At 34.9% G+C, this 27,516-nt stretch overlaps 3 protein-coding genes across 5 annotated transcripts in view; 2 read left to right on the forward strand and 1 right to left on the reverse strand.

Moving 5' to 3' along the window:
- Positions 1 to 4,917, forward strand: part of LOC138714731 (protein abrupt-like) — a 76,130-nt gene extending 71,213 nt beyond the window's left edge. Inside the window, exon 7 of the mRNA XM_069846828.1 lies at positions 1,680 to 4,917. Coding sequence (XP_069702929.1) covers positions 1,680 to 1,894 — 215 coding nt within the window. The 3' untranslated portion in view covers positions 1,895 to 4,917. The remainder of the gene's footprint in view (positions 1 to 1,679) is intronic.
- Positions 4,918 to 6,001: 1,084 nt separating this feature from the next.
- On the forward strand, positions 6,002 to 25,705 carry LOC138714734 (tetratricopeptide repeat protein 12-like). Its single transcript, XM_069846834.1, has 5 exons — positions 6,002 to 14,247; positions 15,079 to 15,276; positions 18,299 to 18,447; positions 22,440 to 22,683; positions 25,579 to 25,705. The coding sequence occupies exons 1-5, from the start codon at positions 14,202 to 14,204 to the stop codon at positions 25,617 to 25,619; spliced, it is 678 nt and encodes a 225-aa protein (XP_069702935.1). The 5' UTR covers positions 6,002 to 14,201; the 3' UTR covers positions 25,620 to 25,705.
- Positions 25,519 to 27,516, reverse strand: part of LOC138714733 (UPF0415 protein C7orf25 homolog) — a 397,014-nt gene continuing 395,016 nt past the window's right edge. For all 3 annotated transcript variants that reach the window (XM_069846832.1, XM_069846831.1, XM_069846833.1), the window contains one exon: positions 25,519 to 26,157. In XM_069846832.1, coding sequence (XP_069702933.1) covers positions 26,047 to 26,157 — 111 coding nt within the window. In that variant the 3' untranslated portion in view covers positions 25,519 to 26,046. The remainder of the gene's footprint in view (positions 26,158 to 27,516) is intronic.

Genomic DNA, 27,516 nt, shown 5'->3' on the forward strand with positions numbered 1-27,516 from the left:
GGAATGTCATGCCTGGACAAGCTGCAAAACTGGTTGTTTTCTCAACTTCATGACGATTCCAATGACTTCATTTTCATGCAAAATTGCGCCCTGCCTCACTTTCACCTAGATGTGTGGCGTTATCTGAACAACACCATTCCACAACTTGGATTGGAAGAGGTGGACAACAAGATCTTGTTCATTGTTTTTGGCCTCCCAGATCACCAGACCTTACTCCCTGTGATTTTTATCTGAGGGGTACATAAAAGACACAGTGTTTTTCCCAACTTTTGCAGCTACTCTTGAAAATCTGAGAAATCGAATTGTTGAAGCTGTCAATTCAATAAACAGGGACCAGTTGATGCGTGTGTGTGGAATGAACTGGACTACTGTCTCGATGTTTCTCAAGCAACACATGGTGCTCATGTTGAGTGTACAGTGCCTGTAGGATAAAACTTTGAACCTTCCTCTATCCAGTGACATGCGCAATGTGTTTCTATCTGTGATAGTTTGTCTGTAATACAAAATTGAAATCTGCTCTTTCATTTTGAATCATGGTGTATTTTGGTGAGTATAAAAATTGTTATGTATTTAAGTTAGAGGATTGACCGAAGTCTACCATTTGGAGTAGTTGGCAATTATACAGAATGTTGCAGAAATTTGTAATATTGGTAGCACAAAGTTATGTTTATTTTTTTTTAATGGGATACCCTGTATTTAGTTCCATAAATTTGTTGTACTCTTCACTGTGATTCAAATGATATTATAAGCGTGGAATACCATAGCTTTGTATTCAGTCATTAACAAAACAAAAACACTTTAAAGATCATATCTACTCGTACATTTTTAGCTACTCCAAGGAAAAAATATATCTTTAAGAGAAAACTTAAATATTTTTGTTCAGCAAGTACGAGGCGCGTCCATAAAGTAACTTTCCCACTCGTCCCACAGCTAGCAAACTATATGTTGCGCGAAGCAACTGCGTGTACGTGATAGAGTAATGTCCTGGCATGGTGCATGCGCTAGCAGAACTTCCCGAATGCTCTCAGTAGCTTCGCTGCATTGGTTGAAGATGGAGGTTCCTATTCCAGCTCCCGCCGAGTGTGAAGTGCGGTCAGTGATAAAGTTTTTGAATGCACAGTGCATAGCGCCGATTGAAATTGATAGTCAGCTGTGCCAGGTCTATGGGCAAGCAGATGGTGCGTTGCTGCTGTAGACAATTTTCAGCAGGACGCCAAAATGTGCATGACGAGGAGCGCAGTGGGAGGTCAACCATCATCACAGACGACTTTGTGGAGCAACGCACCATCTGCTTGCTCATGACGTTAGGCCCATAGACCTGGCACAGCTGACGATCAATTTCAATCGGCGCTATGCCCTGTGCATTCAAAAACTTCATCACTGACCGCACTTCATGCGGCGGGAGCTGGAATAGGAACGTCCATCTTCAACGAATGCAACGAAGCTACTGAGAGCACTCGGGAAGTTCTGCTAGCGCATGTGCCATGCCAGGACATTATCACGTACACGCAGTCGCTTTGCGCAACATATGGTTTGCTAGCTGTGGGACGAGTGGGATAGTTACTTTATGGACGTGCCTCGTATACAGAAAATTTCTTACTAAAGTGAGAGACTGTGAAATTACGTATTGCATTCTGCATGGTATTGGATACTGTCACATTTGCCTACTGTGATTACAGATCAGAGAAGTGGAGGCATTCACAAACGAAAGCTAGCATTCCACGAGCCACGGCCTTGCCCTCAGTGCCAGAGGATCTACAGAGATGCTGCCACTCTGAGAACGCACGTTACCATCATGCACAAAGCAGGTGCAGAACCTTTCGTCTGCACTTGTGGAGCTCTTTTTGACACAAAATATCACATGTATACTCATCGCAAGAATGGTCATAAGTAGTGGCAACTTAAACATTCTTCAGAATCTATAATCACTAGAGCCCAGCGTTTGGTCACCGACCCTTTGGAAACAGATTGTCTGTGTACAGAGTACTGGGTGTTCATTTCAAAGTGTGTCATGACGTCACTGTTGTGAGTCAGCGATTTGAAGCGAGTTTCAGCTTTTATGTCAGAGAAGTTGCCTATTAATCAAGGTGTTCAATCTGAACTTGAGAATGTGTATGGTATAACTTGAACGTCATAACAACAGATGGCGGTCTGTATGGTCTGTGTGCTACCATAACCTCTTTCGAACTGTGTTTTGCGTGGGCAAGTCGTACGCAGGGTATTTGTTATCATCGATTGCGTACGGCAACATTCCACAACACAAATCAAAATGCTCCGTGTCCATGTTGACCGTCCAAGTTAATGTCAACAAACACGTAAGTAATCGTCTTAACCCTCTCCCCATATCCCGACAGTAAGAAAAAAAACTCACTTCAGTACGTGTTTCCAAACAGTTCACATTCTTTCCACTACTGGCGTTACCGTACGTATCGATAAGTAGTGTACTCTTCAGAATGAACACCATACTTGCTAGGCAACTTCTCTCTGCGGAAGTGTAGGAAGATTGAATTCTCTAGACTCATCGGCTAGCCACATGACATACAGCGAGCCATGACACATTTTGAACTGAACACCCAGTATACCGCACAGCACATTGCAGGGTTAGCACGTTCAGTGACTGATTAATATTGTGGAGTATGGGAGTATCTTGACAGCCGAGTTGTGCTTTCAGTGCCTTTCGTTTATGCTAACGCTGATTTTTAAGCTGATTGAAGTTGTCGACTTCTATTACAAATTTAATCGCACTATTACTTCATAAACAACGCTCCACCCACCCCATCTCACATAATAGTACATTATGTAACGAGCCTATAATGGTAGTAATTAAGACGCGAGTATGTTTATGAAACGAGCGCGAGTTTCATAATTTTCATACGAGCGTCTTAATTACCATTATAGTCAAGTTTCATACGACTTTTTATGCTCGACCATATTTCTAACTTGAAATTATTCATAAGTATTCATGTTATTCTTATCTGACTGAGGAGCGGAACTGACCTTGTGCAATACCTCGTGAATTGTGAGATGTGCGCAGACGCGAAAGTATTGATTTTTTCCGAGAAACAAATGTCATTGACCTTGATATAATCTAGAGAGTAAAATAAACATTAATCTTGATATAACCTTGAAATTGAATTAGACATTGAAAAACGAGATGATAAATTGAATTTATTTGAATATTATTTACAATTAACGCTAATTATTATAGTAACAGAACATAACCTTCTGTGACAGTATTGGATTTCCAGCCTCTGTGACGTTTCGCTAGTTGTCTTTCGATTGCATATCCGAGAATAATCGATACTTGCACTTTCATATTGCTACAATGGTGTTTTCTGATTGGTGGAACATCTGAACTTTAATGAATAGGTGTACTTTAATGAGGTTCATTAAAGGGCTGCTACCAGGTGTATAATTACTACATTTCAGCATGGTCGAGTATAAAATCAATTTAAGATTGTATATCGGGGAATAAGGTAGTGACTATTCTGAAAGAAAGAAATTCTAAGCTTTTGAAGGTTCAGTTGTTGATAGAAGAGTTTGAAATGAATACTTCAGTCCAAATGGGTTAAATATCAGTTATGCCATTCTAAAATCAAAGCAGACAAACGATGTTTCATACAGGAAACACTGAAACACCAAAACACAAATTAAAATATAGAAGCATTTCTGAAGAAAACTCAAAACAGACCTTCTTCCTCTTCTAATTTGGTTGCTGCTACTTGGTCACTTTCTATAATGACTTGTATAACATGATGTTAACTAATATTTCGTTTGAAAAAGTCAAAAAACCTTCATTTTGAGACACTGAATTAAAAAAAAAAAAGAATACACAAAAGAAAATTTCTTTGTGCAATAACATTGCGTAAACATCATTTTGTGCCTTCCTATGAAAATGTTTTAAACTCACATGAGGGATGTTATGACTAGGGCTAGGATTTTGATGAAATTGCATCTTTTTCCCAGTAAGCCAGAAACATAGCTGCTTTAGTATTTATATGTTATGTGATAAACTAAGTGTTTAAGACATAATTTGTTAGGACATTTTTTTTGCATTTTTTGCCTGTTTCAACTCATAAGAGCATTTTTTGTTTTATTCGGTCATTTTTTTAGGCTTTTTCATTTAATTTTGACCATAAATCCCCATTATTAATGTTGTTGTTTTCTAATGCCAGGTGTTTGACAATAAAGTCATTTGACCTCTTGCACTCCAATATTTTTCAAAGATATTATCAAAGCACAGATTTTCAGGTGTTTCGAATCCATTTCTTGGTTTGAGTTGCACAGTGGGCAGTTAGGGGACTGATATATTCCAATTCTATGCAGGTGTTTGGCCAAACAGTCATGGCCTGTTGCCAATCTAAATCGGGAATCAACTGTGATTATGATGCCATTATTAATGTAAAATAATGTTTAATTCCTTTGATATTTTCTCTATATATTTTGTCCATGAATACCCATTATTTTGTATAATATTTTAATCGTTTTTCTACACATGTATTTCCATTTTAACGTAGTATACCCCATGTAATGGATCAGTCCAACCACCCCTTCAATATAGACTCCACTATGCCTGCTAGTCCCGGATAAGAGTGGCTTTGTGGTGGACTGCATGGAAACTACGTCAGGTAAAATAATTAATTAAAGTGTACTATTTAGAAAAAAAATGTAAAATAAAATAAACTTAAATGTTGGTACCAGAATTTAATTTAATTACTAGTCTAAATATTAAGTAGGCCTAGTACAAAACCTCTCTTCCTACTAAGCCAATTATGTAAGATCATTTTTAGGCCATTTTTGAAAGATTTTTAGGTCATAAATGCATTGTTTTTCAGACATTTTTTCATGATTTATAGGTCATCAAAATCCTAGCCCTAGTTATGACATATAAGAAAATATGGATTTCGCCAGATGAAAAAAAAAAAAAAAAAAAAAAAAAACAGATATAATTACGACATTCATAGGTCACGTTTACGTGGGAACATTGGCATCTAATAGCATGACGATGTAACTGATATTTCACATTTTCAATTTGTATCATTTTCTTGTTGGAGGTTAAATGAAGTTTTCTGGATGCAAGCATCGTCTAATAAGGAGAAGAAGGCATGTTTCATTCGAAACACGAAGACTCTACAAAGTTATTTGTTGCATTGCCTTTCAACATGATATATCGGTACAACTTTTTTTTTTTTAATTTGCAATTCTACAGTGCTTCCTGTTTGATTTAATAATAATAATAATAATAATAATAATAATAATAATAATAATAATAATAATAATAATAATAATAATGATTTATTTAACCTGGCAGAATTAAGGCCATATGGCCTTCTCTAACACTCAACCAGGAGTAAAGACTGCATTACAAAAACACTACAAATTAACAAATTACACTACAATTTTACACACAAAACTGAATAAGATAATAATAATAATAAAAAATAAACAACAAATAAGAAGAAATCAGACATAATATATAACATACAGAAAGAAAGAAAAAAGCATAATAAAATGTGAACAGCAGGTCAAAATAAATGAGGCATACAAAAAAAAGACAATTATTCATAATAATAATAATAATAATAATAATAATAATAATAATAATAATAATAATAATAATAATAATGATTTAACCTGGCAGAGTTAAGGCCATACGGCCTTCTCTAACACTCAACCAGGAGTAAAGACTGCGTTACAAAAACACTACAAATTAACAAATTACACTACAATTTTACACACAAAACTGAATAAGATAATAATAATAATAAAAAATAAACAACAAATAAGAAGAAATCAGACATAATATATAACATACAGAAAGAAAGAAAAAAGCATAATAATATGTGAACAGCAGGTCAAAATAAATGAGACATACAAAAAAAAAGACAATTATTCATAATAATAATAATAATAATAATAATAATAATAATAATAATAATAAAGAAGAATAGTAATAATAATAATAATAATAATAATAATAATAGTAGTAATAAAATAGTGCAGTACAAAGTATACAGTGAATACAATATTTCTAAGTACACACAATAAGGAAAATTAAGATTATATATAGCTCAACTTATCACATTAGAGATATAACATTATCGGAAAATATGAAAACAAAAATATAAAATAAGTTGAATATCATTAGAACATAAAAAAAATGTGAATACGTGGAAACATGCAATACAACACTTGTCATAATAGTAAGTTAGTTTGGCAACTCGTCATAAGATAATTTTCTAACTTGGATTTGAAAGATTTCAATGTTCGGCAGCCCTTGACTTCAGGCGGCAGAGAGTTCCAGTGACAAGAGGTAGCAACAGTGAAGGATGAGGAATACAGAGACGATGCGTGAAGTGGAATTTCTAGCGTGTTATCGCGTTGTGATCGAGTATTAATATTATGATAGCGAGAAAGAGTATGAAATCGAGCGAATAAATAATAGGGGGATGAAGAGTGCATAATTCGATATAAGAGAGAAAGTGAGTGCAGATTTCTCCTCTCATGTAACCTAAGCCATGATAACTTCTTGAAAGAAGGTGAGATATGATCATAGTATCGAACATTACAAATGAAGCGGACGCACGCGTTATGAACACGCTGTAGTTTCTGAGCGGAATCAATCCTGAGATCACTGAACAAAACGTCGCAATAATCGATTTAAATGTAATGTTAAGTTTTGGATTTGTTATATAATTTTTTAAGCTTTTTCCTTACAATAATACCCTGTTGTATAAGATATATGTTAAATTATTTGGTATGTCAAACATTTACTAAAAGCATGTTTACTGCTGTGAACAATTTATTGTGTCAACCGACTGTACCTGCAAATATGATACACAACAGAAGCGGAAGTACCTAGATGTACCCTCACAACTTTAAGCATATAGTCACTGCTTACCTAACTTGTGTTAATGTGACCAAACACTGGGCTTTAACAATCACTGACTCTACACATATCAGATAAAACATGTGGGCCCATAAAGAGTAAGAAATCCACAATTAAGACTGGTGTAATAACTGTATATTCGTGTTCTCCATTACAACAATTTGTTCCCTTATTTATTAATACAACTATACTTTATATTAAAAATCTAACAGTTCAAATTCTAGTTGTTTATGTTTATCTTGATTGTTGATGTGGATATATTTTCTCATACATTTACATGGCACAAGATACTCCATTAAAACAAAGCAGTTTATTCATATGTTACCTATAAATGTAGTACAATTTAAAGAAATCCTCAAATGTGTGATAAGGAAAATAAGTGTTTCCCAGGCAATAATTAAGAAGTGACGTTATCATACGAAAATTAGGATGTTATTAGGAATTTCAATTTGATACGCACTTTACTTCTGAACATTACATAAGACTATTAAAGATTTTTTTTTATTAATTTATCCTACAGAATGATATCTGTAATATTGACAATTAATATTTGATATAATATAATGGCAGTTGACACTGGACATATACGTCAACATATATGCCTAACTTGGAGTCAGGCCAAAAGGGAAACATTTAAGGAGGAAGGTTCGGTCTGGTGCTGTGGATTGAATTCGGCGTAGCTCAGTGGTCAGAGCGCTTGGTACGTAAAACCAAGGACCCGGGTTCGATCCCCGGTGCCGGAGCGAATTTTTCTCCTCAAATATTAATTGTCAATATTACAGATATCATTCTGTAGGATAAATTAATAAAAAAAAATATCTTTAACATTCTCATAGCTATCAGTGCATATTTCTGTACAGATTACCATGCACTTAACTGAGGAATCTCGGCCAAACAAGTCATTCAGCTGAGTGCGCTCCTAGTATAATGGCAGTTGACATTGGACATATACGTCAACATATATGCCTAACTTGGAGTCAGGCCAAAAGGAAAACATTTAAGGAGGTAGGTTCGGTCCGGTCAGAGCACTTGGTACATAAAACCAAGGACCCAGGTTCGATCCCCGGCGCCGGAGCGAATTTTTCTCCTCAAATATTAATTATGTAAGACATAAAAAAAATCAAATCTTGATTATTTTTCAGAACAGTCCTTCAGCTAATGTCAAACATACATGTATGGTGTAGAAATTAAAAACATAGTGAAAAACATTTATTCAAGTGAGAAAATAGAGAAAACAACAACATTGACAGTGTCCTCTAAGATTTCCTTTTTGGTTGATTATTTAACGACACTGTATCAACTACTAGGTTATTTAGCGTCGATGGGATTGGTGATAGCGAGATGGTACTTGACGAGACGAGGTCGAGGTTTTGCCATAGATTACCTGGCATTTGCCTTACGGTTGGGGAAAACCTCGGAAAAAACCCAACAAGGTAATCAGCCCAAGTGGGAATCGAACCTGTGCTCAAGCACAACTCCAGAACAGAAGGAAAGTGTCTCAGCCGACTGAGCTATGCCTGTGGCTCTCTAAGATTTACATTAGCACCAAACCCAGGAATGTCAGTCTGAGATGCTCTTCCATCTCTAGGTCAGTCCATTATTTGGAAAAAAAATGTGCTGAACTCTCTTCTAGATGTTACGAAGTGTTCATAAGGTTGTCCTGAATTACCAAGAGTAATTATGTTTTATAGCAAAGCAGGGAGGAAATTTATAAGACAATTTGTATAAGCCAGTCGATCTATTGAGGCTCCACAGATACGGTACTGATAGATACTAATTTAGTACTAAACATATCAGCCCACATAACGATACTTCATCACCGTTACTGTAAGCTCTCATGCATCGTATATGGAGTCAGTGGCGTAGCCAGATTAATTATTTTGGGTGGGCCAGATATGCAGGGTTTAGATAGAAAGTACCTGACCCATCTCCTGACAATGCCGCTGCCATCAACTCTCTTGAAACTCATTCTCGGAAGTCTTATTTAATAACACGCAAAATTATGATAAACAATCATGCATGGCATATCTATACAAACGCTTCATAAGGTGAACTGGAGCTGACGAGATTTCTAGCAACGAATCTGTTGATCGCTGATGATGGGTCCTTCAACAAATCCCAACTGTTCTCCCTCTCAATGGATAGAATTGCTAGATTACAAAGCCTTGTGCTTGACATGATTGTCGAATTTTTCTTCGTTTCAGAGCTTTGAAAAGTTTTATATCATTGCCTTAATGAAGGACGAACATTTACTAATATCCATTTTTGGAGACTGAGGTGCTTCCGATAATGAATTTGCAAGAGCAAGAATATCGTCTAAACATACCAAATAAAATAAGGTGTCAAATTTTTCTTTCCGATGTAACAATCCAGTAGCCTCCACAGCTTCCTTCTTTTTATCACTGCCAGACAATTTTTAGGTCAAATCCAATACAGTTAAATTGGCTCTTGAAGAAATGAACGCATTTTTTACTTCTTACCTTAATGCTATCGACTGTAACTATTGCTCTGAATCCAAGGTTTAGTTTTAATGTTGAGCATTTTCAATAAAAAACACAAATTTCGCATATTTTTTGAGTGGGCCTGGGACCACCTGGCCCATCCGCTGGCTACGCCACTGTATGGAGTCTTCTTGTGCCATACGTGACTATTGTGGGAAATGAAGATGTCTTGATGAATGAATATCTCTCCTTAATTATGCTTATTTCGACACAGATTTCAACGTTCTAGTGTCCAGACAGATATGTCAGTTTCTGACCATCAGTACCTAGCCATATTATAATGCACACATGTGTACATCCCATACTTTCATAGAAAAAAAGATATAAAGATGACTGGATTTTGGCGAATTTTTGCTTCGGTTACATGTTTACAAATTTGCTGACACGACTGGTAACTTTGTCATTCAAAGTATTTTTTTTTGTATCATTATTTTACTGTTATTTTAAGAATCCATGTTATCAGTAGAGATCATAGTCTCGAGTCCTTCATACTGTTCACCGTAACTGACAACTTCTTGTATCTGGACATATATACTGAATTGACTTTAACGTCATCAAATTTCAGTTGCCTGGATATAATACTCAAGTGACAGTCAGCAAAACTGTTACATTTGAACAGTCTGCCAACTTGTCATTTTTCATTCTTGATAAAGTTACACAAAAGTGTTTATAATACTAATCTATAATGTACAAAAAATTAAGACTGAAGAGTGCACAGTTTAACATTTGTTCAAATATAACTTCCACACTCTCTCACTGATCTACAATTTTCAAACAAACAATGTATACATGATGATATCGAATTTAATTTGGCTGTGTATAGTAGTAGTAGTAGTAGTAATAATAATAATAATAATAATAATAATAATGATAATAATAATGATAATAATAATAATAACAAAAATAATAATAATAATAATAATAATAATAATCATAATAATCATAATTGATATTAATATTAATATTCACATCACCATCATATTATCATTCTTCATTTCTTTAATTAGTCATTTTTGCATAAATTTTTCATTAATAATAACACAAAGAAATTCGACTTTTGCATTAAGTATTTCAGATGTCTGGATATGAAAGATGACATCGATATGTCCATTAGTGACATGATGTCTGTACAAAATTTCATGACAATGGAACTATTGGTCCAAAAGTTCTTAAAGAAGCATATCCACTCATACACAACTGACGTATGTAGTGATTTTATTACCCTGTCTCCCCTCCCTCTCCCTCCCCCAGGAATGCTAACAAGAAAATACCTAGCTGTTCATTGTAATGAGGCCAGGTACTGCACATAATGAACAAAATTAGTGGTCTTTAATTCAATGCAAGACTAGTTCAGTGCTATAATAATTAGAGGAATATGAATCTTAGATTTGTTGAGAGCATAAAAATGATTGTTACAATATTCACAGCAAGATGTAAGGTCGAACAAGTGAATATCTACAAATGAATTTATTATGAAGCAACTTTTACTGATGTATATTTTTTTAAATGTATGTGTTCTTATTAGCAGACTAGAAAACTACATAGTTTAGCAATTCACAACCTGTAAAACAAAATAAAATGTGATAATTATAAATGGTAACTAAGCATATTTACAAATTGGGAATATGAGGCCAGGTTTGTCGTGTGTACAGAATTGAAATATGGCTAATGTATATATTTGTATTCAACATCAAGTGGGAATTTAAATATTTTTATGTCTTTGTCATTACTTATACTATATTTACATGAATATAAGACTAGAAATTTTCAGACTGGAAGATCATTTCAAATATGTTACAAGGTACATATCACAGCCATAACCAAACCACACAACAATTCAATCTATGCAAAACACATCACAAACTCCAATCACAACTACAGCAACATAGACATAAACATGAAAATACTACATATCCAGCCCAAAGACCGGAAACTTTACATTCTAGAAAAATATGAACTTTACAAACATACAAAAACACACCCACAGTACATCCTAAACGAACACTCAACTGAATTTCAAAAAACACACTCTTTTCGACACAATCATGAACACACTCCACCACAACAGGGCAAAAGAGATAGTGCTAGACCTCACTAGGTTTCAGACAATGACGGACAACACGTCGAAAATAGTCAGCCAGGTATTTTTTTATAATATTAACACAATAAAAAAGTTATAACGTTAATCCATGATTAATGAACTGTTAAAAGAATGTATCCAACAATGAAAAAATTTTCTATTTATTTATTTTTTATTAATTGTTCAGAACATTACTTACAAGTTTTCACTACTGAATTAGACATATCTTCCTATTGAAACTTTGATAGTGATATTTTAAATTTAAAAAAAATATGTTCTTAATATATGAATTTTTGGCACAGTTGTTTGCAATATTCTGAGACTTTCAAAATAAGGTCCTTTGATGTGTGTGGATTAAAGAAATAAAGGATGATATAGTCTTACAGGCAAAAGAAAAAAGTAAGCTATTAAGTATAAGGAAAAAACATAAAGTTTACAGAAAAAACGTATGACCTGGCAACCCTACATCCCATATATCTTATTAAATTTGTACAATATCTGAAGAACTGAAAATGAATATTTCATAAGAAAAGATATGTAAATGAGGTATTGTAAATATTAAAGAATACAACCTATATAATTTCCCTATATAAGAACATTTTCAACTAATGTTATATAAGTTTGTATTTCCAATTTGCTCATTTTTTTTCACGTTGTCTTATATTCAAGTAAATATTATACTAATTGAAGGGGTGAGAATAATATAGTCCTAAACCACACAGACATAATTTTACAGGAGAGCATGTTAAAGGTTCAGAGTCCAATGCTATTAGGTGCTGCATCATAATTTCTTTGGCGTATACATACGTCATTTCTTGAGTAATTTTTGTAATATTTTACTGGCAGCTTCCTCATATGTATAAGAAATGAATTTGCACAAAAAACATTTTTGTTAAAAGTGTGGCTTTGGACTATCTCATTCTCAAAACTTCAATTGATACTGAGCGTTTTAATTGGCAGTTCATGGGGCTGGACCCTCTGGTTCCAAATGATAAGCCATAGCTGGGAAAGTAAATTACAAATAATAATGACTGATAGTATACATGCTATGTATGTTCTATTTTTAAGAATTGTGCTATAATGTTTTACACATTAAGAATTTTTGTAAAAAATGTGATATTTTTATACTTTTAACGTTTTTATACCAGAAACAATTTTTTGTATTATGAAAAAATCTCTCTACAGCAATTCCTGTTCAACGTTTTGTGCAAGCAGTGAATTTTAATTTGTGAATCTCAAAAAACATTCATACTGCAGAAAAGAGAGAAGAGATGTGTATCATAATATAAAAAGTCATTACTCGAACAAAAGTTTTATTTTACTCATAATATTGTGTTATTTGCAAACTAGCGTAGTAAGGACATTATTTTATTATGGTCAGTTAACCTATATGGTATCTTCCACTGTGTTACTTCCGTCCAAAATGAATTACGTTAAAAAAGTCGCCACTTCCCATACATTCTTCTACTTTGGACTGTAACTTTGTATCTTTAATTTCATACCCGATACAAATAATAATAAATTAAATTCATTTTGTGTTAAACAACATTTTCCTCCTACTTTTTTCACTGAGAATACACAGACAACAAAATGGGCGATTTTGTGTATTTGTAATGGCATCTTCCTATGTTGCAACCGTCCAAGTTGATTAAAGGAATGTGTGGATTTTAATTATTTTATAGACTTAACAGATAACTGAGAATCCACATTATACACTGGAAGTCTGATATCTGCATAAATTGTTATCTTGTAATTTCCATTTATATTTTATATAAATAATGCTCAAATATGAAATTAATTTTTCACATTTAGTCTATATTTACATTTTGGAAACTCGTGTTAAACATGTATTTTGATTTTAAAATATACAATTGATTAAAGTTTTCTGAAATGTTTTTCATGCTTCTTTTTTGCCATGCCAGTTCCTTACACCGTACTGCCACAACAGATTTTAAAGAAAATTAGAGTACTTACACAGCTCAGTTCTCCTGTAATACGAAGAAAAGATTAAGATAGGATATTTTCTATTTCTGATTAAAAAAAATTATGAAGTTTCGAAGTCTACCTTCATATTAAGATGACAAGAAATGCTATTTGCTGGGATTGTTATGAGTTGTATTTCTCCCAATCCTGAAGACGTTGTATTTTCTGCATTTCATCAACGGGAAAAGGTTAATCTATAACATTTCTTAGTAAGCCATATGAAAATCATTCTTTCTGCGGGTATTTATATTATGAATGGCTGAATAAGCTGGAAAATTCTCTTTATTACATAAGAGGAAATTTATTAAAGAGTATATGTACTGATTTGTTAAGGTCAGAATCTCTAATTAAAAAAAAAAACGATCTACACGATTCTTTGCTCCAACTATTAGTTTATTGTTCTTTTTTGTAATAAGAACTATCTGCAGAATTTTCCCAAAATATTATTCCGTAGGACATAATAGAATGAAATAGGCAAACTATATTGTCTTTGAGATACTGATGTTTAGACATTGTTGTAACAACCCATCTGTAGAACATAATTCTGCTCAGAACATAAATAAACCTATTTACGAGTGGATCAATACAAGCTGAAGTCATTTCCTTAATGAAGAATGGAGAATGTTGAAGAAGGATACAAAAAGCATATCCGTTGCCATGGTTACATGTAAACAGACTCGCAAAAATACAATTCTAGAACGCCTAGAACAGTGCATCATCAGCATAGTCACTGAGAGATTATATCAGTATGAAAGAAGAATATGATAATTTTCTTCAAAAGGTTGAAGAAGTTAGTAAGTATATAACAAAAACCTTCATCTAAAATTCTCTTTTGTTTTACAAAAATGAAATATTATCATTACCAATATTTTCAATAATAAGAAGCCATAATGTCAAATGTCCAATTGAGTACCTAATTATTATTATTATTATTATCAACATCATCATCATCATCATCATCATCATCATTTATAAATTGGAAGTTAAGTGGATATTATGATATTTAATTTAGCTCAATATGTAGGGAATATGCATAACAGATAGTTGCTAACCACTAGGATCGCTACTATCGCCTCATCATAGACAATGCGAAATAGTACTGGCACAGTCTATTGTTTCTAGTACCTTCAACAACTCAAGCTTCGTGACTGTCTATACTAGACTGTGATTTTAGTCAGTCTCAGAATTACAGTATATTAAAAAATTCAACTATATTGCAGTTAATTATAAAATGAAGAGTCCACTGCAAGAATGATGGATGTCATTTGGAATACATTTTGCAGGAGAAGCAATTGAAAGTTTGAAATGCTTAGCGCTCAAAGCTTAACTGTGATTTTCCGATCATTACTGGACAATGACTATCAGTGTTAATGCCATATAACTCTCTATGTACATTCTATATGTCTTAAGCTATGCATTGACAGTCTTGGTTCATTTTCGACAAGAAAGTGACATCCATCATTCTTGCAGTGGACTCTTCAAATATTTTGTATTATGTAGAGACAGTCGTTGCTCATTGTTTCACAAAGTAAGTTCGACATTTTTTTAATTAAAATATTTGTACTGTATGAATTACTATGACTTACTTTCGATTTATTTTTGTCAACAAAGAATCACATTTTCAGGTTCTATTATGAAGGGTCTGACATCGAAAGATCGGAATGTTGCAGGAAAAGCCATTCAGAAGGCTGACCTCTTTTTACGGAATTCAGATGAAAAATGCGAAATTACTTCTGATGGACTTAAAATCAAAACAAATAAAACTGTAATTAACAAGAAAGCATTTGAAAGCAATCCAATGCAGAATAATGAAGCATCACCTGGTAAGACAGTTACAATACAGCATCATAATCTTCCTTTTCTACTGTTCACTGAACATTAGACATTTATTCCAGGTTATCCGTTACATCTGTTTTAATACTTCGGCCGAATGCACACAGAATCGGCTGCGGCGTGGCTCTTCGTAATGTGACTTTTGCTTTTTAGTGTCTGTCAACGCCTCACGACAGCTTAACACTATCTGCTCGTGACAATTGATCTGCTGATTGTGGGGGTTTAGAAAACTGCACTACCCTAAAAAAATGGCGTCAATGAATGAGGACTATCTATATAAGAAATTCTATTGTATTTGGTTATTATTTCCTAAGAACGCCTAAAAGTCTATACAAGTGAAAGCATCTTAAAATTAAATTATTACTAATGTAGTGCACAAACGTCATTTTGTATGTTTATGACTACTTCACGAGTCTCAATAATGAAATAGTACATTATGCAACGAGCCTATAATGGTAGTAATTAAGACGCGAGTATGTTTATGAAACGAGCGCAAGCGAGTTTCGTAATTTTCATACGAGCGTCTTAATTACCATTATAGTCAAGTTTCATACGACTTCTTATGCTCGACCATATTTCAAACTTGAAATTATTCATAAGTATTCATGTTATTCTTATCTGACTGAGGAGCGGAACTGACCTTGTGCAATACCTCGTAAATTGTGAGATGTGCGCAGACGCGAAAGTATTGATTTCTTCAGAGAAACAAATGACGACATTGACCTTGATATAATCTAGAGAGTAAAATAAACATTAATCTTGATATCACCTTGAAATTGAATTAGACATTGAAAAACGAGATGACAAATTGACTTTATTTGAATACTATTTACAATTAACGCTAATTATTATAGTAACAGAACTGACTTTATTTCAAATATAGGTGATTTATTGATGTCTTTCGATTGCATATCCGAGAATAATCGATACTTGCGATTTCGTATTGCTACAATGGTATTTTCTGATTGGTGGAACACCTGAACTTTAATGAATAGGTGTACTTTAATGAGGTCCATTAAAGGGCTGCTACCAGGTGTATAATTACTACATTTTGGCATGGTCGAGCATAAAACATATTATTAAATTAATAATGAGTGATAATATAAAGCAGAGAAGTAGATCTACTACAAATTATTATTAATTGTTAGAGTATTGTTCACCTGGTGTTTTCATCTCATTTGAAATTTCTGGCATGTTTTTTGGAACTACATTATTGTCGTGATATTGTTTCAAAGTGGGATTGTACAGAATGTATCTTTTCTGTACTGAAACAACTAATTTATCCACATCGAGCTCCATTCTGAATAATATGCACTACACAACAATAGTATCTGTAGATAGTGGAGGTGTGTAATCGTGGACAGGGCTACTCAATCATGCGCAGTATGCTGCAGTCATCAGACCGTCTGCTAGTGACCAAGTTCAAGCAGTTATCCAATGTTGTCTCCCTATGTCTGCTCGCGACCGTCTTGTCGTGTCTGATTCTGTGTGCACTCCATCACAAGAAATAAATGGGAGACAAGTATCATCAGACAAAATGTTGCATCACAACGAGCCACATCTGATTCTGTGTGCACCCAGCCTTATACTTTACTGAAGCAGCCCAACCGTATTAATTTAGCTGATGACTTTTTACTATGAACCAAAGTACGAATTCAGGCTTATTCTATGAAATCTTGGTAAACAATCGATTGTAGAGCAGGTTTTCTTTGCATACTTTGACTTTCCCCTGCTATTCTCATCGTACTATAGGGATATCCTGAACTAGCACCAACAGACAGCGCACGTGTACTTTGAGGGATGTGCTTTGTGTGTGCATTTATTTTCCAATATATAAACATTGAGAATTTACGTAGTACATTAGTATATTAAATACTCTTAAAAACAGCTCAAAACGCGAAATTTTTGTTGTGTTTCTATATGTGAAAACCAGGGAAAGCTTTTTGCCTTCAATCAGGTCTCGCAAGATTCTAAATATTTCCTATGCTTTCAATCTTAAAAAAATACAACTAATTAAATTGCGCCTATTAAACAAAAAGAACTACTACAAATAAGGAATTGCTGGCTACAGTTTCATTTTGGAAGAGTGCAAAGAAAAAAATGTTAATAAAAACATATGCAACATCGACAGCAAGCTACGTTAACTTAGACTGTATGCAGTACTTGTAGGAGTTCCCGAAGTTTACGTCTGAATTTTACAATGGAACAATACTTGGCCTACAGTAAACTCTCGATGAACTGGAATGTTTATTATCTAGGACGATCTGCAGTGAAAAAAAAATATATATAAGCCTATAAATAATTCAGTCTATGTAACTATTGAAACCATGTTTTAACTTCAAATTTTCAAACTCATCATACATAGTATTCTAAACTGTATGTCCTTAACCTACAAAACGCACGAATAATCATGATACTACTGCGGTCATATTGTATTATCCTATTAAAAATTGCATTTGATCTTTCTGCAACTAGACAAAAAAGTAACAGAATTGAAGCCCGATAGTCCTTTACTTATATAAAAGTGGTGGCTGCATATCCTGTTTATTGCGTACAGTACTTACAGTACTTATGGTTAAAGAGGCAATATTCACCTTCAACAAAGATCCTTCTTCTTTTTATTCGTGCACCTCATTCTCAAAGTTCTCATTTAGGTTCATGAACATTCAATTTACTCGTAGGCCTATCTATATTCTTTATACTACAGATTTCCCCATCCATCTCTTACAAGGAATAGCTTGGTATTATAGAAGTTTACGCTATTATTTATTGTAAATTAAATTAGACTGTGAGGTAAGAAAATACTGAATTACATTAAATTATACCAGTTTATAAAAAATAATTATAAATATAATTTTGACACGCACAGAAAACCAATAAGCGGGAGAACGTAATGAACTGTAGCATACGACATAATATAGCCCTGTGCCGCATGGAACGCTCCTGCCATCTAACGGTAAAACTTCGCATAAGATATCCCTATTGTTAAATTATTGTTTTTAAAATTCGCAGAAGCATTTATGGCTCACATAGAAAAAGATGTAAAGGCACGGGCTGCTGACAGAAAAGAGCGCAAAGCAATTGCTGATGAATACAAGAAGAAAGCCAATGAAGCCTTCAGAGCTCAAGATTATGAGAAGGCATTGGATTACTATAATAAGGTGAGAAAAATAAGGCACTGAAAGTTTCACCAACAAGATAGTAAGCAAGATAGTTGTGTTTCTTCTCAGAGGATGTTTTATTCTATACGGTGAGGTTACTTTCTTTCTGTTCCACATTCAAAAGTTACTGGGTGGATGGAAGGTCAATGCTGGTTAAAAAAGTCTTGAGACAGTGTGTGCTTAGTCTTCGTAAAAATAAAAATTCTAATGATAATAATTTTTTGTCTCCTAATTTATTAATGCATAAAAGTTCGACACTTATGAGGTTCAAACTTGTCTTCGGACAGTTGACTAATTAACAACAACACAATGACAGGCTGACAAATGCAACAATGTCAATAATATGCATTTCGTTCTGTAGTTCATCACTTCTTTATCAGAAAAGAAATTTTTACCCTTGACAAAATTGTATGTACTGATACTACAATTTCCTTTGGTATTCTAAGCAATGGTAATATTTGTATTAAGAGTAATACATCACCCCTTCCACTGTCTATCACCACGTGTAGGCAGTAGAGGGTTTGCTAATTTTGTCTGCTGAAAGATCTGGGATATGATACAGTCATTCACAAGTATTTTCACGACATGTTTATATGGTTAACATGGCCAGCCTCATGGTCTATTGGTCAGAGTTTCTGGCTTCAGTTCATGAGGTCCCAGGTTTGATTTCCGGTTAAACCGGTTGGTGTGGAATTTATGTTAAGTTTAGATTTAAGACCTCTCCTGACACTACACAACCATTATTATCCTCTCATCTCATCAGGTTAATGTAACTCCGCCTTCTAGACGGTGCAACCTCAGAAGTGGGTTACACCTAAACCACTACCAGGAGAGAAGGCCAAAAATTTCGAAAGACAACTTGCTGGCATTAGAAAAAAAAAAACATAATGTTATAATATGATATATATTTCGTCACAGCATCTCTTACATGTAATGGTGGTCCTCACATTTTCATATATACGGTGCCACCATTAACAATCATTACAATAACATTTCTTTGCAGTACTTACACTTTATTAAAACTACCCTAATCCCACTAGCTATCTCCTCTTTTGCTGTTCAGTCCATCGTCTATTTAATACTTATCCTACTTTGTGTCTGTTATTCATTATTTATTTACAAGTTCGCATATAGCTTACTGTTTCTACCAGTTCACTTCTACAGCCGATTCATTATTCAGTTCTCTATTCGTTATAATAACTTATGTGCACCATCAATAATTCCTACTATTCACACCTTCGTTACTCTGATGTCTTGATATTAATCTTTCCATTTACTCTTTTCTTGATCTTTTACTAGTTCACCAATATTTCCTGGTGTTGTGGAAGAGAAGGCCTGATGGCCTTAACTACACCAGAATGAATGAATGAATGAATGAACGAATAAATAAATAAATAAATAAATAAATAAATAATATTGGTCACTCATTAACTCGAAAAATACTATTCACTAGTCTTTTTTTTTACCTTAGTAAAACAGGTCGTTATCAACACTACTCTCTACCTCTTTCACTGACCACTCCTCCCCCCTCTTCGTAGCTTGCACTTTCTTCACTTGTTTGTTTTCCTTATACTAATCAATCTCGTCTCCCCCACATATTTTTCACCAATTTTCGTTATCCCCCACGACTCACTTAACGTTTGATTTAATTCCTGCAATTTTTTTACCATCATGCTTCTAAAATCTTTAAAATCCCCAACAGACACTGCATTAGAGTCTTCTAAATTACTTCTTTCAAACCCACCCTTATTACCATCATTTCAGTCCACACCTGTGGAGTAATGGACAGCGCGTCTGGCCGCGAAACCAGGTGGCCCAGGTTCGATTCCCGGTCAGAACAAGTTACCTGGTTAAGGTTTTTTCCAGGGTTTTCCCTCAACCCAAAATGAGCAAATGCTGGGTAACTTTCGGTGCTGGACCCTGGACTCATTTCACCAGCATTATCACCTTCATCTCATTCAGACGCTAAATAACTACAGATGTTGATAAAGCGTCGTAAAATAACCTACTAAAATAAAAAATACTGTCATTTCCTCCCCCATTTTCACATCTCGACTCATGGATTAGCTTTTTCCCATCACTCTTCTTCTTTCCTTTTCCCATGCTACTTGTGCCACTCATCCTCACATTCAAGTGTTTTCTTAGCAGACTTGCATTCCTCTTACTCTGCAGTTTAACGCTGCTTCCATCTTCATGTATCTGATGTTCCGTCCTTGCAGTTGGGATGATTTTTTTCCACCATTTCTGTTCTTTCTCTTGGTTTAAGTGGTTATTCTCGACTGTTGGCCGACTTAAATATTTCTTCCCTCAGCAAAACTGATCTTTTTCTCCCTTGGAATCTGTTCACTATTCACATTTGTTCTTCTCTTCGTTGCCTGTAATCCAAATTCAAGGTGCTCTTCGTTCTTTAAGCAAAATTCCAGATCATAAAATTCACCATATTTGTAGACATGTGACATAAGACCAGGATGCAGTGGCGGCTCGTGGGTATTGAATTAAGGGGGGCTGCATACAAAAATAAACCATGCAACTTATTTTATTTAAAGATTAGTTCCATGCGCCTTGTCTTGTAGGTTGCAAACTTTTGAATCATCTTCTTATTAAAATCCGGTATGTCGTTTAACATAATCTTTACAATGGATAACATAGCTAATGCGGTCACTTCTCTCATTGTATTTCAAGACAGGATTTTACTCTCTTCAAACACGAAAAGCAACATTCTGGTTCGGAAGTTGTCATTGATATGGTGTTAGCTATGCGTAATAGTTTCGCAACTTCTGAAAATGAGGCCTGCAAGTTCTCAGATAGAAGAAACTGCAAGAGCTTGACTGCGTCACTGATATTTCTGAATTCTTGGCTCTGATACAACACAGTGAGTTCCGTTTTTAGTTTATCTTTATCGAACATTGGAAAAAGCTTCACACATACATTTAGGTCATTTTCAGGAAATGAGCTTTTGTAGCATTCAAATTTTTCTTGACAAAGAAGACAAGATAATATCAGATGATCTATGAACTGGAATCGGGTGTTAGCTTGTGTGATAATGAGGTCACACACTTCCTTGGCTGCCGCAACCCTTGTCCGAATCCCTTCTACCTTACAGCGCTTTTTAGGGTTTTCATTTTCACAGATCTCGCTGCTCAACTGTGCACTGTTCCGTGCTTGCCTCATTTATTGTGATGTTGTTAGATGTTTCAGATTCCATTATGGTTTGAAAACAGTCTAGCAAAGGCTCCTTCTTGTCATGAACAATATTTACTGTTCTTATTTTAAAACTCCATCTTGTTGCCCCAGCTGATGGAATTGTCTTTGAAACACATTAATCTAATACAGATTGTGAGGAGATCGAGAGAAGAATGCAGGGATACTGAATAAATTACCAAAAAATATGCGAGCCTTTGTATTTTGTTTAGCGGCTCTTTCCATTATGAGATTAAACTGATGGGCACTTCATTTCACATTTCTCCTGAATTGTTAAGGTACTGAACTGAATAGACTGTAAATATTGTACAGAATTAAACATTGTTGCATTTGTCATACTCACAACATTAAAGAAAATGTATTTAAAACTGCGCGCTACTGACAAGCTGCTGCAAATTTTGCAGCGTCTGGAAACTCTGGATTCCCGGCAAGGGGCAGCAGGGGGAGGGGTAAAACTAATGCGCAAAGCATCTGAGACGAGACTGGCAACTCCAGGGGAGGAAGTGGCTTCATCCTATATTCCTTGTCTCTGGTTTCGCTCTGGCAGCACCAGGAGAGGAAGTAACTTCACTAACGATTGCGATTATGTCAATGAGAGCGAAATTTTATAAAAAATTCGAGCCGCTAAATAGAGACTGTATAATAAATGTATTTCACAACATAAAACGAAACAAGAGCCACAAATGTCTGGAGGTGCTGCAGCTCCGCAGCCCCCCTTCGGAAGCTGCCCCTGCCAGGATGTGACAAATACACACATACATTTATAATCCACTGGCTATCTCTAATTTTAGGCAATTGAACAAGTCAGAGACAGCTGCCTTCTTTACACTAACAGAGCTCTGACCTGTCTGAACCTTCAACTGTATTCTCGTGCCATATCCGACTGTGAATGGGCACACAAAGTGAATGAGAACAATTTAAAGGCCTGGTTGTATAAAGCTCGAGCACATCACGAAATCGGAGAAGATGATGAAGCAGCTCACTGCATCAAAGAGGCTGAGAAACGCAATCCTGAGAGCAAGCGGGAGATACAAGGTAAGAGCAGAATGGGTCTACTATGAGTGAAAACTTCAATGTCTGCTTTTATGAGGATTATGACTCAACACTAACATCCACTTCCAGGACTATGATGTCAGCATACCGTAAGGCTTTCTTCTTAAAGTTGCTTTTCCTTGCAAGTTGACACAGTTGACGTTTAATTAGTCTGGGCGTTTAGCTCCTATCATTATGAAATTTTTACTGTGTATCCATGAATATGTGAAGCTTGTTTCTGTCTGATGAATTTTTTATCCAAGCAACAGTTATTGAAAAAAAAAAAATTTTTAATTTTCAACAATTTTGTTTTTTGAAAAGTAAAGTTCGGGTTATGATAGGAGCTAAACCACTAAAGATATAAAAAATTCAACATGTAGATTTGTAGCATGATGTTTTAGGAACATAATGGTGAAAGAACTAGGCTTCTATCTACAAAAATGACGGAATTATTTGAATTTTTTTGAAGTACTGCAAATTTTGAGTTATAGCCCCAAAATGGGCCCCCAAATTGATTTCCAATTTTTTTGAACCTGCACAACGTGTAGTTTTATTAATGACTTTATTAAGAAAAAACCCTATAATTGTAGATGAAGAAATGTAGAAAATGGAAAACATACCCTCCTCCTACCTTAAGATAGCACAGGAAAATATAATAAAAGGGCCCTAGTTCTTTTGGGAGGAAGATCAATTTATACTTTTCTACGACTGCTAATTGAACCCATCAGTAAAATCCAAGATTCAGCCACTGTTCTTCCAGACCAATTGGAGATCGATGATGCAATATATGACGTCACACATGATAATACTTGAAAATATGAATGAAATCGGGGGCTCACGCCCTCGACACCCCTACTGCCCCCACTTTTCATTTGCCCACCCTACATCACTTCACTACACTCTCTTCCTCACATATTTTTCTCTATTTCTCCCTCTACCTACTTTATTCTACAAACAACTTCATTTTAAATTGGAACACATGACTTACCTTTGAATACTCGACAAAGCAATTGTTGAGCTATTTTTCAACATATTCCCCACAGGAATTGAGACATTTGTCATATCATGGGATCGACAGAGAGGTGCAGACGCCTGTCAAACGCTGGTTCCGATCCCAGGCGGCTGACTTCTACAAACACAAGGATACAAAAATTGATCCCATTATATGACAAATGTCTCAATTCCAGTTGGGGATATGTTGACAAATAGTGCAACAATTGCTGTATCTAGAATAACTCTTCTCGGGTTCTCAGCCAGGTGAGTTGGAGATTTGCTTTCAAACTTTTGACAGCTAGCTCTGCCATCTTCTTCAGGGAATGAAGAAGATGGCAGAGCTAGCTGTTGAACGATTGGAAGCAAATCTCCAACTCACCTGGCTGAGAACCCGAGAAGAGTTATTCTACATCAAACGCCGGGAAAGCCTCAAGTCATACAATTGCTGTATCTATTTCAATAAATCTTTCCATGCAATTGTGCTTTTTTTCTGTAAATGGCCCTAGGGAAAATCACTTTCTGGACGGCTTCGTAATTCCGGTTGAGTAGAATCTATTACCTGTTAATGTGGACTCTTTCATCTCCAGTTCAGGGAGTAGGCATTAATGCCTGTTCGTCTTCAGATTCTTTCTTCAATTCCACTTTTTTTTCTCAGATGTCCATCTCTCTCTCTCTTTCCAGGCTTTACTTTAAAACTCTTGCTGGTATCCTATCAATGTGCTGTCTGCAGTTTTCTCTTCTTTTATCATGCCTGCTATATTATGCAGTACCTAATTAGTTAATCTTAAACATCTTTGTTTCTTACACGACTTTCCTTGAACATACTTTAATCTTCCTAAGGAAATGCATTTCCACAGCGTGTATTTTGCTTCTTTCTGTCTCTAGCCTTCACTTCCAAGTGATGAAAGTAATATCTAGATTCTAGAATCTTATGAAGTTCAGTGTAGCTTCTTATCGCACAGCAATGCTGCTTTAATTTATGAATTACCTTTGCACTACACTAGAAAACTAAATATAATACATATAAGAATATACTGAGTGTTCATTTCAAAGTGTGTCATCACATCACTGTTGTGAGTCAGCGATCTGAAGCGAGTTTAAGCTTTTATGTCAGAGAAGTTGCCTATTAATCAAGCCGTTCAATCTGAACTTGAGAACGTGTACAGTATAATTTGAACGTCGTACCAACAGATGGCGGCCTGTATGGTATATGTGCTACCATAACCTCTTTCTAACTGTGTTTTGCGCGGGCAAGTCGTACGCAGGGTATCTGTTCTCATCGGTTGCGTATGGCAACATTCCACAACACAAATCAAATGCTCCGTGTCCATGTTGACTGTCGAAGTTAATGTCAACAAATACGTAAGTAATTGTCTTAACCCTCTCCCCATATCCCGACAGTAAGAAAAAAACTCACCTCATTACGTGTTTCCAAACAGTTCACATTCCTACCACTACCGTCATTACTGTGCGTATCAGTAAGTACTCTTCAGAATGAATGCCGTACTTGCCAGGCAACTTCTCTGGCACATAGGTAATACGCCTCTGCGGAAATTAAGGAAGATTGAATTCTCTAGGCTCATCTGCTAGCCACATGACGACATACAGTGAGCCATGACACACTTTGAACTGAACACACAGTATATCATCTTAAAGCCATAGGTTTTAGTCGTAAGTAAATAAATTTACAAAAATAGAAATAATTATTTGAAGGCAAAAAAAAAAAAAAAAAAAAAAAAAAAAAGAGAGAGAGATTGAATTTAATGCTTAAGAAATTGTACTTTCAAATGACTTATTTCAAAATGGAAGCGCAAACGAGGAACTTTCATGTAATCAAGAAATATATTATAATATAACAAATCTTTATTTATCTAATAAGTAACAACATGCTTCTTTTTGTTACAGAATATATAAGTCTTTGGAAACCAAGACAAGAAAATAACTAAACAACTTTCATCTCGTAAACCAACAATCAACAATATGCCTGCACATTTCTCATCAACACAAATAAATCACTAACAAACAATGAGGAAACAAATTAAGTTATACGATACTGTATTTAAACCTATACCAATTTGTATTTTGCTCTTAAGACGCAATAAACCAAAATGTTTTACTGTCATAAATAATATCAATTATTTTTCGTATCATGAAACAATATTCACAAAGCTGCCTCACATCTGCAAAGCCATATTATATTAAAAACAGAAATATAAATTACAGTGTTCAGAGCAAAACTAAGAACCAATCAACAAAGGAATGTGATTTCAGAGTCTTGTAAATAATTCTGTCTTTGCGTGTAAGCATATAAATTACTGGTGAGAGGGGAGAAAACTTAAAATATTGATCTTTTATTCTTACCTCATAAAATTATCAAGAAAACGCTTCAGAATTATTATGTGGAATAACCAAAACCTTGGCATCACGTTCCTTCCCTTCTGTAAGAGCACGGGATTCATGAACAAATACAGCAAACTCCACACCCTGAAACAAGCAGACATTTGTTTATAGAAATTTACATAGCATAACAGGAACACTTGCATTGAACGTAATGGGGCTATGTTGAAAAGTGATGAAGTCTTTGTAGTCTTATTGTAACTTACTTACTTACTGGCTTTTAAGGAACCCGGAGGTTCATTGCCGCCCTCACACAAGCCCGCCATTGGTCCCTATCCTGAGCAAAATTAATCCAGTCTCTACCATCATATCCCACCTCCCTCAGATCCATTTTAATATTATCTTCTCACCTACGTCTCGGCCTCCCCAAAGGTCTTTTTCCCTCCGGCCTCCCAACTAACACTCTATATTCATTTCTGAATTCGCCCATACGTGCTACATGTCCTGCCCATCTCAAACGTCTGGATTTTATGTTCCTAATTACGTCAGGTGAAGAATACAATGCATGCAGTTCTACGTTGTGTAACTTTCTCCATTCTCCTGTAACTTCATCCCTCTTAGCCCCAAATATTTTCCTAAGAACCTTATTCTCAAACACCCTCAATCTCTGTTCCTCTCTCAAAGTGAGAGTCCAAGTTTCACAACCGTACAGAACAACCGGTAATATAACTGTTTTATAAATTCTAACTTTCAGATTTTTTGACAGAAGACTAAATGACAAAAGCTTCTCAACCGAATAATAACAGGCATTTCCCATATTTATTCTGCATTTAATTTCCTCCCGAGTGTCATTTATGTATGTTTCTGTTGCTCCAAGATATTTGAATTTTTCCACCTCTTTGAAAGATAAATCTCCAATTTTTATAGTTCCATTTCGTACAATATTCTGGTCACGAGACATAATCATATACTTAGTCTTTTCGGGATTTACTTCCAACCCTATTGCTTTACTTGCTTCAACTAGAATTTCCGCGTTTTCCCTAATTGTTTGTGGATTTTCTCCTAGCATATTCACGTCATCCGCATAGACAAGAAGCTGATATAACCCATTCAACTCCAAACCCTCTCTGTTATCCTGAACTTTCGTAATTGCATATTCTAGAGCGAAGTTAAAAAGTAAAGGTGATAATGCATCTCCCTGTTTTAGCCCGCAGTGAATTGGAAAAGCATCAGATAGAAACTGGCCTATACGGACTCTGCTGTATGTTTCACTAAGACACATTTTAATTAATCGAACTAGTTACAACTTACATATTCAATTAATATTTGTATTTTTTTTGTATTTATTAATTAATAGTTCAAAAGTACATAAAATAATTAAAACTGATATATGCACAAATAGTGATTATACACAATAAATATACAATTAACAACTAATATTCTATCATATAACTATTCAATTTATGTTGGTTTAACTTACACTTACTTCTGGTTTTAGTGCAAGTT

This window comes from Periplaneta americana, chromosome 15 (assembly GCF_040183065.1).
Source record: "Periplaneta americana isolate PAMFEO1 chromosome 15, P.americana_PAMFEO1_priV1, whole genome shotgun sequence".
Classification (NCBI taxonomy): domain Eukaryota; kingdom Metazoa; phylum Arthropoda; class Insecta; order Blattodea; family Blattidae; genus Periplaneta; species Periplaneta americana.